Source organism: Phaethon aethereus, assembly GCF_964289735.1.
Source record: "Phaethon aethereus genome assembly, chromosome: 3".
Taxonomy (NCBI): Eukaryota; Metazoa; Chordata; class Aves; order Phaethontiformes; family Phaethontidae; genus Phaethon; species Phaethon aethereus.
Genome location: NC_138576.1, coordinates 51,151,260 through 51,167,145, shown reverse-complemented (window position 1 = coordinate 51,167,145; position 15,886 = coordinate 51,151,260). Strand labels below are relative to the sequence as shown.

Sequence of the window (15,886 nt, the reverse complement as noted above, 5' to 3'; positions counted from 1 at the left end):
ACAGCTGGCAGCGTTGTCAGTTTGTAGCTTTTATTGTCCAGCTGTTCTAGATAAGTCCTGAAAGGGTGAGGCACACTTTTATCTACTTGTCCATGTGAAACTTGTGCTGTCCCTTTTTCCTTGGCCTTTCCTAGTTCTGTTCACCTTTATTAATATATATTACTACTCGATCTAGTTCATTCTCAGAACCTGTAAACTTTTCCTTTGTAAAGCGGTCACATTAAAGTTCTGGTCTTGAGACAGCAGTCTTGATACAGCAAATCTCCTGTGGCATAACTAACTCATCTGAGTAGAAGCATGGAACAAAATCAATCTGTAACTGATAATTATTCTAATTGCCTAACTCCTGGCACAGATTCAGATGACTACAGTGTTTATGCAGGAATTTGTCAGTAATCCGAAGACCCCATTCCTGCCATGCCCCCTGTCACTGCTGGTGGGGGTGAAGTGCTTGAGGGGGTATGTGTCTGTTGGTCTGTTTTCAAACTTACCAGTTTGCCAGAGAAGGGCTAGGGAGCAACTTCCCCTGCAGTTACACAGGTAGAGTGAAGGAAAGTGGTACCCTCTTAAATGAGAGCTGCACATTTACTGTGTGGTGAGGCTACGGTGATGGAAAAACCATGTCATGCAGTGCTTCCACCAGGGAACATGTACAAATACACTGACCATGTGCTTGTATAGGAGAAGCATCCATTCCTCAGAGCCTGCAGCTGTTCCCCACCACGTATTCACTCCTCATTAGCTAGCTGTCACAGAGGAATTGGAGACAGTGAAGGGCACAAGACAAGCAAAACTAACTGTAAAATGTCAGCTTTCTACCTTCAAAAATAATTTCAATAAAAAGTTACCTAACTTAAATTTATTTGTAAAATGCTATATTATATATAGCAAGAGCACATCAGTATGACAAAGTACCACTGTTTGGAACCAATAACAACACATTTTCTACGAAGAACTAAAAGCAGCACATTTCAGAGCAACAAAACTTCAGTACGTCTGTACAAAAGGAAGAAAATTAGTAAGGCACTTCCTCTAGGGTGGTAAAACTAAAAGCACCAGTATCCTTTGAGGCAATACAATAGTAATGAAAATGTTAATTTTAAACAGACTTACTATGCAAGACAAAGGCCTGGATGCTCCTAGGAGCAGCTTGTAATAACACTGGTTTAAGCCAGAACAAAACACAGCAGCATAGTACAAGACTTTGTATTTTACCTTTTTGCCAACATTATTACAGAAAACTAACAGAACCAGGTAAAGAGCAGGGCAAGAAGAAGCTCCTGCAGCCATTAGCTTGTCTTACTTGTCACAAGGTCTTTACTAAACCAGTAATGCTTACTTTGAACGGGCACAGCCCTTGTGACTGGGCACGTATCCAGGCTTGGCTGTGCCCCTTACTAGAGCAGGCTGACACTTCTGCCCAGCAGCAGCCAGGAGCCAGCAGCCCACCAGAGACGCTGCCCTCCAACATCACCAGAAATACTTGGGAGTCTGGCATTCTCCACAGTAAACCCAACAGGCACTGGCCAAAAAACTTTGTAACCACAGTGCTCAGGTGCTGTTTCAGTCATCTTTTGTGATACTTTCCCTAAGAATTCTTGTTTTCTATATGATTTTGGAGTTCAGGAAGATGGGACTTACTGGAACTGTTTTAAAAGCTAAAAATTTGACTTGGCAAACAAGTAAAATACCCGTAACTCAAAAAGTTAGGCAGCCTAGAAAATGGGCAAGTTCTTCACATTCCGATGCATCCTTTTGCCAGCCCTCTCTTTTTTCTAACAAACATCTCATTTCTCTCTACATGAGAAAATCTAGAATTTTTTCCTTAATTTAGGACTTACTATATTAGCATACTAACTATATTTGAAGCCACATGTTAAAAATTTTTTGGTTGTGCTGCATGCTAGCAGTCTTTAAACTTTCAGTAAACAGAAGTTTGTTCCAGTGAAACAAATATATTAATTTCCAGTAGTAAATATTTCTCTATACTACAGCCCATAGGTCCAAGTTGCTATACCCACATACACACTGCACTCCTGTCCTTTATAAAATAAGTTTTAATTATTTTTTAGCCCTTCTCTCAGTTAAAAAAAAAATAATTTAAAGTTATGCTTATTGACTATTCTGGATTAACTACTCACTGACACAACTGTAACTCCATGGGGTCTCTCCCACCTTTAGTTCTTCCACTCTAGCCTGAGGCATACCACCACTCTCAATCTCACATTGAGTTGTGATGATTTAAAAAAAAAAAACAAAAAAAACCAACCCTCAAGCTTTTATAGGGATAATAATCTTAGAGAGGTGAAATCATTCTGTTGCTTGTTCTTTTTAAAATTGCAAAGAAAAGACAAAACTCTTGTTGTTGATCCTGTATCCTTCAGAGATGGCAGTGCCAATTCTAGTGTCTGGAAGAGTGGCTAATTCAAACGTCATCTTTGCTCGTTTGGGTTTATACAACTAGTGGTTCCCAACACTGCGTTGACTTTTCTTCGTTGACTGTGTTGACAACAACATGGTCACGATCGTATTGTGCACCCCCTGTAAAGAAAAATTTCAGAGAGTGTAGATTGTATTTGAAGTAAAAGACATGTACTCTAGGTTTCAGAGCAACTCTAGTATGTGCTGGTGCAGACAGTTTCTCTTCTCCCCAAGGCACTGAAAAGACAAACTCATTTTAATCACTGCTTGCTTTTGGAATTAATTTTGAAACAAGGGAGCCTGCCTGCTCTTCTCCACCCCTTCAAGAATTCAGTACCTCAGCTTTTTCAGCCTGGATGGAAAAGGAAGGAAACACTGCAATACAGTCAGGTGTAGCTCCTTTAAGACTGCCACTTCCCAAAAGTCAAACTTGGGTGTTTAGCTTCCCCTCAACAGTTGTCACTTTGCTCTAAAGATGTTTACACGATGAAAGAAGTCCTGCTGCTAGCAGACAATATGAGCATGATCATGCCAGGGGCAAGGTCTGGTACTCATTTACTCTCTAACTTTACAATCCTGTATTTTGAGCAGCTGCATCACGATTTGCCATACACAGAATATCGCCCAATGTTCAGCTGTTTCCACTGGCAGCTGAACATACCTGAATGCAAAACAGAACTCGTTCTTAGAGGGGCTTCATTTACTCACGTGATGCAATGCCAAACACGTTCCCGTAGAAGAGCACCATTAGTACTCTGACTTAAGAAACTCGGAAGTGAAGAAACGTTCGACTAGAGCTGAAAGTCAGAACTGACTTTTTTTTTCTCAGGTTCAGGACATACTGCAGAAGCGTAGGAGATGTGCATCTCATGTAGGACAACTGGCCTGCAACAGCAGGTGGTATTCCCACTGGAAGCAGCTATGTGAGCCAGCCATTTATACAGAGCACCAGGACACTCCTATGGACACCACCTTTTCCTTCTGCACCCCTCTAGCCTCACCCTCCCCGAATGAGCAAAAGACAAGCCTGGCAGCTGAAAGCTTGTGATGAAGTGCAACAAATATGGGTTCTAGCAGATCTCAGAGAGGAACATCCTAGGCACCTGGAGTCCTGCATGGGCAGGCACATTTCAAAGCAGCTCCTTTGTACTGAGGAAATGCCATCTCAAGCACCTTAGCTGTTCTCTGCTTTGGGAATTTGAGGAAGGCTTTCTGGTGCCACTGTCCCAAATGAAAAAGGTGTCTGAGAAGGGTAACACCAACATGATTTCTCTCCTTGCCATCACCAGGCAATTACTAAAAAGCAGTAGAGATACACAGCAGAAATATTTGTGAAGTTCTTCAGAAAGAGGGGGGGAAAAAGAAGGGAATACCAGATCAAATACTCCCACAGGAAAAAAAAAAAACCAAAAACTAATCACCAGCTACAAAAAATGAGGTTAGCTGCATAGTTCAGTTACCAGTGCCAGCGCAAAAAAATATTTTGTAAACAACATCTGATAGAATGTAAACATGCCATAATGGGAAAAGATGGGATTTCTTTCAGTGGAACAAGAGACTATTTACTTTGATAGAGTAATGCTCTGGACAAAGCTTTGTGCTATGCCAGTATATCCACAAGGTGGCATTGGTAACTGCTCAGCTGAACAGTTCATTAATGCTCAAGTTGTGGTCAAGAACGGATCAGCAGAATTAGCAGAAACAGGTAATGTTCCTACTAGGCTTTCTCAAATAAAAGCTAGATATACCTACTCTTTCATATTTACCATACGCACCACACCTATCCATTGTGAATTACAAATTCAGAATAAATTCAATTATAAATGCAGAATATGTAATTGCTTTTAACATGATTAACTGAAGACAAGGCAGCGTAACAGTATTTCTGTTTGTTTGGTGCAACCTGGAATTGACTTTAGAAAAAGGTATGCAGGGTCATTGTGACTAAAGACTCTCCCTTGACCTGGAGTCTTTTGGATAAGTTTCTAATTAATCATCACTAGCTTTTTATGGCAGTGAAAAGAATTTGTGACTATTTGTGCCAGTGTTGTATTATGGTCAGACATTCAATAACTCTTTTCTCACAGTTCCAATAGTCCTCTACTTTTTAGTAAGTACTGACTGTTGACTCTGATATTTTTCTTTTTTTTTTAATTGCTGTAATTGATGTCACAGCACCAATGCAAAATTAATTTTAAAACAGCTAAAAAAATTAGCATCTGTAGAAAATGATTACTCCTCCCACCTGAAAAAGCAGAGTTATGTAAGGACATCTGATTACGCTAATTCTGCTAATAATTCAATTTGTTGCTTTTTCAGACCTTCAATGAAACTATGAAAACAACGTTCAGAAACAGTATCTACATGCAGCAAATTGCTGTGACAAAAGCAACTGTAAAACACTCATCAAGTGTGCTATGGCAGAATCCCATGTTTGTAATAAAGGTAGAGCCATTAATAAACAGATGAAAAAGCTTTTTATATCTAATCACATCAGTGTGCAAGCCTGCCTTTGCTTTCCTAATATCCTTTGGCTATTGCATCTATAACTACTATGTAAGAAAATTCGCTCTATACAAATTAAACTTAATAAGAAGCTAGGTTTTTCTTGCTTCAGCATTTTCAATAATTATATTCGCATCATCCAGTGCCACATAAAATTAACTGAGGATATCTACAGTGAGTGGACACTGGGAATACAAGATAAGCAAGTACTGTGACTTAACTACACTCTATGTAGGAAAAATTAAATTAAGTCCTAGGGCCTGTATAATTCAGGAGGTCAGACTAGCTAATCGGGTCTTTTTTGATTCTAGATTAAAGTAACTATAACACCATCCTTAATTTATAGGCACGTTTAGTACCTATCCCACTGTAAATACCATGTAATTACGACACAATGTAATAAGATAACACATTTGCTTACCTTTGATATCTAAAACCAGCTTGGGTTTCATCTTGCTATAAATCCTGCCATCGGGACTAATATGCCAATATTGTTTGTCTTCATTCCGCTCAAATGACAGACCGAGTTTAGAGCCAGGAGTTATAAGATTTCCAACAATTGTCAAGCAGCAATCTTCTGCCATCTGTATCGTCAGAAGGGCAACAGCAATTATTCAAAAGGCCTTAGTTCTAGTATCCACTGGTTTTTAATCAGATAGGAGAGACGTCAGCAGGTAAGAATGGAATCTAGGAACTACTTTCCCTAAAGGAATGTATTTTTGCCCCAAACTCAAGACTACTTATTTTTCTTTTGTTCCCATTTCTGCTGACACCCTCCACTACATAAAAGCATTAAAATAACCACGCTGTATCAGCTCAAAAGGTGCAATTAGCACCTGCCTCTAGCAGTGGCCAATAACAGATGCCATGGAAGATTACATTCACTCCGCTCTTGTATGCGGTGTGTTCCTGGCAATCTCTCCCAGGCGACGGCGTTTTCCAGCCCAGAGACTTTTCCATGCAGAGCTGATACTTTTAATACTTGGATGGTTTCTGTCCCGTATATGAATTTGTTAGCCACTACCCACTGAGATCAATGTAACCCTTTCACATGAACACCCTTCTGTATCATAACCCTTCTGTGGCTAGCAGTTCTGAATCTTAAAAAAATTTGATAGGCAACTACTAGTTTTATTTGATGCTCTCCTCACCCCCTTCACCTCCGTTATTTTAAGGGATGTCTTGTCCACACTACGTTTGCGGAGACTTCAATCATATTGTCCCTCAAGCTGCTCCCTTTGCAGGCTAAAAAGTCCTAGCTATTTCATCCCTTCCTCTCATAGAAACCCTCCATCTCCTCTGTGCATCCATTTTTTGTTCTTTAATTGCTTCTAGAACTGCAGTAACCTTTTGAGATAAAGGACATAACTGCACAGTATCGAGTGTATGAATTTTACAGTGTATCACAGTAATATTTTCTTCTTTGTTCTATATTCTTTAGAATTTCTAGTCATTTGTATTGCTTGATTTCAAAACTCTGCAAAAGTCTTTATGGTTAAAAAAAGAACTGGCAAAAATCAAGCTTACTTGAAAAGAATATTAAGGCTGTATTAGTTGTACATGACAGTTAATTATTCTGTGTGAACAGTGATTTTTAACAGATCACCATAACTTGCAACTTCTGAATGGACTTCAGTAGCAGATTAAACAAACACCCATCTGCCATTGCGGATATGGCCCTGAATTATTAAATATACAGTTTTGAAAAAGTAGCACTTCTTACCATCTCAGCCTAGAATTGAATTAAGTCAATTTAGTTCTGCAGTTACAAAATTCTCATCTGTAGCTAAAAATGTTCTCTAGCGGGACTTGGAAGACTCAGAGCTACACATTAGGTCCACTACACCACTACTTCACCCATCTCCAAGAAACTCATGAAGAGTGAGGAGACCTGAATCATAGCTGCTATTCGTATCTATTTCTGACAAAATGAGCAGAATTACTTTTATAACCTGCTTAGTGGTTATCTCATTTATCTAAAAGAGCGCTTCCTTGAAAACTTCAGGCATAACTCAAGATACCATGACTCAGTCAGTGAGATGACCTAGCTTACAGGAAGAACGGCACAAGTTCTTCCAATGATCCATGTCTGCCTGTGTGCACATACCTTCCGCCCCATGAGCTTAATTTTCTTTTTAAAATGTGGTGAAAAACGATTTTTTGTGCAAAACACATTTACTGCCACTCAAGAGAAAGATGGCAGAGCTCTGCAAGAGTTCAGTCATTCAAGATCAATGTTGCCAGCTTGCACTCTGCACTAAGCTCCCTGATTGCTATACAGCACGAGCTGTGTATTTTCTATATACAGAAAAACTCCTTTATGAGATATACAGAGGTGGGGACAAAAACCAAGAGCATTTATCCAAACCCATATAATACGACACTGTCTTGATATGAATACCTTCAGTGAACTGTTTGAGAGGCACTGTCAAGAGAGAAGTCTTTTGTATGCAATATTAAAGCTTTTAGCTTACTTGGCATCATTTTGCTGTCTGCATAAATCCCTTCTACTACTGCATTGTGTCCTGTAAACATGCCCAAACAATGCATTAGCTTATTAACAGTAAGATTCTTCCCTCCAGCATAGATGACATAGTTATAAATGGCTCCTTTGAAGTTATACAGTCCTATAGAAAAAGTTCACATGATTCTTTGCAGTCAAGCTGTTTAACAGTATTAAAGTAACTTAATTTTCTTTGGCCAGCATCCCTACCTAAGACTGTTCATGCTTAAACATTATGAACCGTGCATACCTCTGCTCACCTCAATGACAATTCACACATGATTAGTTTTATGGACTGTGAGAAAAGTAGGACTTCATTTGGAAACTTTTACTGAGGAATGGAAAAGGGATGAATTTGACAAGTATAGGGATAACCAGAAAACAAACAAACAACACCCCCCCCAAAACCCAAAAGAGTAGGACTTGATCTTTAAGCTTGCCTGAATGCAGAAGACATTATAACCTACGTTACACTGACCTACCGCAAGGAATGCATAGTTCAAAATACTATCAGGAAGGGTCTGCATTTTAAAAGGTCTCTTTCACTGTGGAGAAAGCGGGCGTGGAAGTGGAAGTTGCTCATGAATAGCAAGACAATGATCTTCTGGTGTTGATCGTACTTATGAGGTTACTATTCTTTAGGGGAAAAGTAAATAATAACTAAAATGTCTCAAAATTTCAATTACATCAAGAAGGTATTATAGAACTAGTTTGTATCACCTGAAAAAGCCAGAGTTCAATTTAAAAAGGGAAAAAAACCCCACCTACAAAAATATTATATTACAGCTGAAATGGAATAAGATGTTACAGTACAAGTTGAATTCAGAAAGCCCTACTACTGGAGCAGAAAAGAGAAAATTCACATTGAACTTGAACCTCACCCGGCATCTTATGAATCCATCCTGATAAACCCAGATTTGATCATCTGAGTCTGTGTCTTCTGCAACTTGTATTCTGAGAAGATTCAAATTGTCTAAGTTTCCATCAGCTGACATGAATTTTCCTGTTTCCTTGTTTCGAAGCCTGAAGTACACACGTTTCTGCAGAAAACAACAGAACTCTTTAAACACAGTCTCAGCGCAGAACACGTCCTGATCTGGATAACTTCAGAGCAATTACTGATCATTGCCGAACCACGTGCCTCCCTCTTTCTTTCAGAAAGCTTAACTTTTCTATTTTAGAATTTCATTCCAAAGTCCACAAATGTGTAGGACAAGCCACCCTTTGAGAACCTGCATTCTGCATGCAGGGTTTTAGGCCTTCCTATGAGATCAGCACACTGTGGAAAGCGAAGCATTTTTAATTCAGAGAAGCACTAACTCTCTCTTGTTAACTTCTTTGATAGATGCTCTTAGCTTTCATTACGGGTGCACTTGTGCAGTGCTGCTTATTTCACTGGCAGCAAGTATTACACTGCACATTCGTGCTGCAGCTTGTTACACATTGCTGTTTAGACAAGCTCTCAGCCAGGGCAGTCAAAATGCATTATTCCTAACTCTGCTTACGGCTATACAAAGCCAACACTCTGACAGCAAGCAAATGCATTTCATTACAGGTACAAGTGATCTGTGAATTTGAAAAAGTTGTTTCCTCGATAAAATATGGCTCAGCAAGAACCTCAAATGTTAAAACTCACAGGACTGCTCTAGCACTGGACCAGATCATCATAGTCCTTATTTAGAGAACAAAATGAAAAGGACACCACAAGAGTAAGTTTTGCATTAGATTTGAAAATTACTCTGCCAAGTAATAAGTGGGGAAGGACCCTCTCCCCCTAAACCAAGACAAAATCACTACTAATTTAAGTATCTGATTTTGTTGACCAATTTTCTTGTTGTTCCAAAAATAATGCAGATAGTAGAGACAGTACGCCAGTGACCAGTTTGGGTGCTAATTATAAAACAACTGAAAATAACTTATATATAGTAGTTATAGCCATTATTTGTGGAAATAATTTAGCTGATCCTTATATGCTGTCTTCTATACTTTGGTTTAAAGTATATTTAATGAACAGTTTAAGCAATAGAACTGCAAAGCCATGTAGCATAATCAAATAGCTTTCATTACAAGCAAAACTGTAGAGCTATTTCTTTACACAACTGCCATTGCTGAAGCTTGTGACATGCATCAAGACTGTAACATTGCTTTCAACTCTGCTGTATCCCCCCAGCCCCATGACAAAATATAAATTAGCACTTGACAATCTCATGTGAGCCTACTCACCTGCAGTAAAGGTCTCAGAGAACCAATCTGACAATAACCACTCGCTTTATACCAATCTGGAATTTCATTCGGTGATAACAACATCTGACGTCCCCTGTAATTACTATGTTCATAAATTATCCATCTATAAGAAAAAAAAAAAAAACAGACAGAATGCTTTTACTGACAAATCCTGCGTTGGAATCGGTAAACGGGCTTAATAGACATCCGTCCCACAAAGTAGTGGCGTTTAGCTTTGGGAAAGTCAATGACCTTCTTTTTAACAGGTCTTCAAAAATAATAAAATCACATCCTGATTAAGATGAGTACAATAGAGATCACATTTTAAAGCCCTGTTATTTAAAAATTACAAGCTGAATGAGACAAAGCATTTTCTTGCCTTAAAGGGAGAACTCAATTTTTAAGTATCATCTGTTTTCAGGAGGTAATGTGACTCCTCAAGGAACATATATGTATATGCTACATGTGCTGTATATGCTAGATTGCTGCATGTGCGTATTTTAATTTGGACAGGCCTGACCCATATGGGAAAGAACTACTAGGGATGCAGATTGCAACGAGCAAATATTGGAACTGCAACAGGGTGAAGTTCTCTAGGGTATTTTGATAGAGGTTTTATTTCAGAACACCTTTCTTCTTTCCAAATACCTGGAAGGGGGTGGGGGTGGGGAGAAAGAGAGAAAGAGAAAAAGCATATAGGAAAAATTTTGGTTTGCATTCCCTAGCAGACATCCAACCACGCTTTCAATCACATTGAGAGCAACCTGTCAGAACCTGATTTTTGCTTCTCTATTGGCACAGGCAGTGAATGACACTTTGAAATAGGCTGAAATACAGTGCAATTTGTTGAGTTTTCTCACACTGATTTGCTGGGACTGTCCAATAGCCATAGGTTTCTGAGTAGATGAACACTCAGCACACAGATTTTCCTGTTACCTGCTTTCCTCTGACTGATTTGTCAGTAGACATCTATATCCAGAAGCAGCACACTCACCTTAATTTTGGTGCTTTTTCACAGCCTAATACACATCTATCCCCAGGTATGAAATTAAGAGTATTATAAACAGATGTCTCTTAGCAAAGGAAAAGAAGATGAAAACCCCTTGAATAAGGGAGGCAGTAGGGGCAAGGACGCTCTGAAACCTGTATTTTGACACATTTCAGCAGCTGACACTGCTATAATGAAATCAGAATTTTCATATCATGCTCTATACCTTTCCAATGATCAACCAGAAAAAAACATGTATATTCATCAGACAGCAAACATGCACAATTCACAACTCCAGTATGTGGAATCATGCTACCCATGTTCTTGGCAAAGAAGTAAGCTCATGTTTGACTTCATGTTATTTCACATTATGGAAAGTGAGAATCAACTATATTGTGGTTATGGTGAAAGATACTGAAATCTCAGGACACTTAGGAATATGGAGCATGTACCTTTTCTTATGACATTTATGTTTCAAACTTCAGTTCAATGTGCTAAGGAAACCCTTTGACCAGCTTATCCAGATGGGGAAAATGGTTCGCTCTACAGATTTGGTCCCAGGTATCCGCTTGAGGGCAGTCTTAAGCTATCCGACAGCATCTCTCTAGCACACACCTTGGAAATTTACCTCTTCTAAAGAACACATTTAAATGCAAAGCAACAGTAGCATGGCTCTTTTGTTTTAAAAAAAAAAAAAGTCATATTCTTCAAGTTGGAAAAAAACCTGAACATATACTTGGGGCAAGTATCTTGGAAGTAGAGGTTAACAACAGGAAAAACACAGAAAGAGAAATCTAACAGATCTGCTGGAACACTGGAATAAGATAGCACAGTAGTTTTCAAATGCTTCCAGGCAGTTTTTAAACTTCACCACATACTATTTTTTTACATGATCTTCACAAGTAAATTTAGAGAACACAACTGCTTAAAAATAGTTAATGAATTTAACCGCTAGATTTACAACCAAGAGTCTGACCCAATTTCTGAAGTAAAAGGGATTATTACTAATGCCAAAAGGGGCCAGATCATGATCTGATTGTACCAGTGTCCATAATATCTCGGTAGAAGCATGAAAGTGAAGACTTATGAAAACATTTTGAACTTACAACCCAAAACACAGATCACAAACTGAACATGGGGTTTTTTTTATGATTGAGAACTAAACCAAGAGCACAAAACTTAGTTTTAAGGATGCTATGCAAGCTGGCTTTTATAATATGGCATGAGAGAAGACACTAGTTTCCTTGTGAGCTTTAGTCAGATTCATTTCAACAACGTGCTGTTCAAACAGAATGTGAAAAGGTTCTGTACGAAACTGCATTAATGCACTGCACACATTACGATAGTCTAATCTTATACTCTTTTGCTTCTAACACCTGTAATTTTTCTGCTGTAAGTACATCATTCTAAAGAATCAAAAAGCAACTTTAAACTTACACGCCGCCAAGGACTTGAATTGAAGCTATTCGAGGATTATATCCCAGGAACTGGAGATTTAAGATTTCTGTACTGAATTCGATTTTCTTTCCTTGGAAACCCACCTTTTCAAAAAGAGCTATGCACGGCTCAGACAGCTCCTGCAAGAGGAAGACGAGCAGTTTTACAGGATGTTAGAATTCCAGATGGTGACTGTGAACACCATTACTCCACACATTTATTTCAGAGGTTCCTTCTTGATTGTTTAAGAACAAAGACCCCGAATAATGTTCTTGCTCTGCAACAGGTTACTTAAAGTAATAAAAAGCTCTTATACAAAACACAAAAGGGATCTTCCTGCATTGACCATAAGACTTCCTTATCTTAAGGCACACACAAAATGTCTCTGTGGTTGATTCTTGCATAATATCTTAAGTATGCTTTAAAATAATTTTAATTTTAATTAATGCCATATCCCTCTTCCGTTGCATTAAACCCCACACATTGTAGGAATTTTCATCTTCAGACCTGAACACGCAGTAACATAATGTTGATTTCTAGAGCTTCAAATGATGACAGCCTTGTCAGCACTGCTCATCATTTACTGCTCTCATTTTTAACTCTTATAATAGGTTATGGCAACATCAATCTCTGACTAGACAAAAACTTCACGATTCATACTTCTGAGATGAAATTTATGACTCAAGGAAAAACTGTAACATCTGAATCCTCCAAATTGCTGTGGGGAAATGATTCTTCTCCCTCTACCAAAACACTTCTGGTCTCAAAAGGGATTCTGCCCACATGAAGCTCCCTGCATCACCGAATCCATTTTAAATGTCTTCTGGATAACAAACCTTGGACTCTTTTCTGTGTGGCAAGGTATCTGTAGTGGACTGGAAATAACTTCTCACAATTAAGGCCTCTCCCTGGAAGCTGGGAGGTAATGGTTTGAAATCCCTCAGGGTAAAGTCAATTAAGACCAAGTGTCCTGGTGTTAAAGAGTTTACGCTCACAGATAGAAATGACTCTGCCACTCCCTTTCTTGCAAGTCTTCCAGCAACGGCCGCATAAAACCAACGCCATAGCCAGAAGAGCTCCTTCCTGCTGGCATGTGCTCGGCATGCTTGAAACACATCAACTGGATCGGGAACGCCCAACATGACGCGAACTCTCGACAGACTCCCATCTGGCCTCAGGCATGGAAACAGGCCCTCCAAGGCAGAGGTGGCTCCGTACACACACGGCAGCAGATATCCGTGCTTCCGTGTGACTTTGTTAGGCAAGACCTCATGTCTACCAATTTCTAGACAGTGCTTAAATTCCTCTTTAATTTTCCTTTAGATGTTTAAGGGTCCAGATCACAATGTTGCATGAGCGTCACCACTATCTCCACAGCAGTCCAAGTTACTGCACAGCAGCTGAGCTGTGCTTCCTGATGGCACGCACCCTGCTAGGCTGTGGAGAGCACCAGGAGAGGCCTTTCAGCTTACTCAAAAACCAGAGTGTGCTCATCCCCACCATGAAAGGTTAATACCAGTTAGGCTGTTATGTGGCTTCACGGGTAAAGAGCCCAACAGGAACAGTCCCCGTGTCTCTAACCTCTCAGCCCGTTCACAGACCTGCACTCTGAGACACACAACTGGTCAGGTAGCAGCCCTTGAGCCATATGCAATGCTTCAGAAATAATTTACTTACAAAGAAAACACACAGATAGAAAAGGAAATCCTCTAATTTTCTGCCACACCTTCCACTCTGGGCATTTTTTAGATTCAGCAGCAACACTGTTATATAAAATGCTCCCCACAGAGAAAACTGCAAGGTCAGCTCACAATTTTCTTTCAGTAGTTCCCATGTACTGCACTGTACAAAGCTGGTGCTCCTGTATATCTACATTTAGTTATTTCACAGAGTTGCTCATTAAAAAGAAGTATTTTCAGCATGACTGTTCAAACATGAACCACATTCACAGTTGTTTTTGTAGTATGTTCAGGAAAAAAAATGTAGCAAATTCAAGAAGGAAAAATGCTATTTTCTATCTATAGCACAACCATGTGGACTGTGCAAAGCAAGCATGAACAAGCAAAGATACAGTGGTATGAAAAATCAAAAAACCTTCAGCATATGAGCAAAAGCCCTTTTGACTTTCACTTCCAAGTTTATCAAACATTCATTTCCTTTTTTTATCATCCCTTAGAAATGGATCCCTGCAAAGGGAAGTTAAACTAGGTAAGTATAGTAACGTGACATACTAAAATAGCGAAGGTGCTTCTTGTATAGAAATGTCACAGAAAAGATCAAGAGGAAAGTTATGGGAACAGCAGATGGTGGGGAGAAATTAGATTGGCACTGCTAAAAAAGAACAGTCCCAAAATAAATCTGACAGGTGAAACCAGTATCTAGAATAATAAGGTTTTGTAAAATTATGAAAAATGAATAGTATAATATGATAATTTCCAACTAACTTCATATTCTCTGTATTCTGGTTTGCTAATAAACCGCTGAGCAAAGCAACCCATTTTCCTCTTCTCCACAAGTAGGAAGCCTCTGAAGGAGGCAGCAGCAGCACATGACTTCGCAGACAGATGCAGCTCCATGCTGCTGTCTGAAGTGTGACAAATTACAGGGCTAGAACAAGTTTCAGAAGTTACAAGAACTTAAAGAGGCACAGAACTGGCATTTGGCTGTTTTAACACAACAGTCTCTGTCACAAATAATAAATCTTCCACAAGCAAACTGATCCTTCCAGCTTGAAACAAGCATTTTGAACCCAAAAGCTTGATACTGTCATGTACAAAAGAGCCTATTTTGATTCACAGAGGTGTCCCACAAAGCTTGGCTAGAAACACTTCTATTGTTTTTAATAGGATCTGCCTACTGGACAGCCAAAGAGTTCAGAAGGCAGACATAGTTGCTGCAGATGTTTGTTTACACTGTACATCAAAATGCTCCAGAGACATGAAAGAGGATGACACATTTTAGTTCTCCTTCGTCAACTCCTACAGCACTGACAGGTTACCAAAATTACAGTGCAGTGCAATAAAGTTGCCAAATTCAAAGAAGAGAGTCAATAGTGTACTCCTCCTTTTTTAAAATGAGAACCATCTCTTCATATTGCCTTAAGTTCCTGGATTCTTGACCACATTTTGCTAGTAATTACTTTGATCTTAAAAGATACTTGCAGATTCCAGGAGTGATCCATCATAATGATTGGTTATAGGCTTGAGCAAACTCATTCCTTGCCACTGTTGAGTTACAAAATATGTAAATGATTTTTCGTTTGTATCCGCCACATGTAACACCACCGTCTGATTTTGCCAAATAGCACTGGGTGTTGCTTTACTTTATCTAGAAGGGTGCATTATTTCGTGATTAACTCAAATTGCATTTCCCTGATGATAGCAATAGTGTTTTATAATTACATGTATTTCATGCAAAGTTGCTTAGTTAAGTCTGCTTTTTTAATATGCATAAAAAACAAGGTCTGCAGTACAGATATTTCTGCACACTGACATTTTCCTCCTACTGACACTTCTCAACCCACTCTAAGTGGTCTCTCCTACTGGGAAATAAAGAGCCTGACACATCCTTGACTCTTACAGAAGTCCTTTCATAAGTTGTTATTAAGAACAGTGATCCCAAGCAGCTGCTTCTGTGATGTCCACTCCTTTGCAAAAACAGCACAGAAGTCAAAAAACCTGAGTGCCGCTAGGACATTTAACTGCTACTGCATACAAAAAAAAAAATTCCTCTGTTGTCTGTGCATCCCTAGCATTTTTACTGTTGCAAAAAAATGGGGACGTCAGAGTCATCAGTGTACTTTACTGTAC

The 15,886-nt window shown here is 39.2% G+C and overlaps 1 protein-coding gene across 1 annotated transcript in view; it reads right to left on the bottom strand.

Annotated features, from left to right (window-relative positions):
• Positions 1 to 1,913: 1,913 nt before the first annotated feature.
• CRYBG1 (crystallin beta-gamma domain containing 1) overlaps positions 1,914 to 15,886 on the bottom strand; it is a gene marked incomplete at its 5' end in the record, with an annotated part of 65,656 nt that continues 51,683 nt past the window's right edge. The window contains 5 exons of the mRNA XM_081998387.1: positions 1,914 to 2,541; positions 5,348 to 5,510; positions 8,311 to 8,469; positions 9,653 to 9,776; positions 12,078 to 12,217. Coding sequence (XP_081854513.1) covers positions 2,453 to 2,541; positions 5,348 to 5,510; positions 8,311 to 8,469; positions 9,653 to 9,776; positions 12,078 to 12,217 — 675 coding nt within the window. The 3' untranslated portion in view covers positions 1,914 to 2,452. The remainder of the gene's footprint in view (positions 2,542 to 5,347; positions 5,511 to 8,310; positions 8,470 to 9,652; positions 9,777 to 12,077; positions 12,218 to 15,886) is intronic.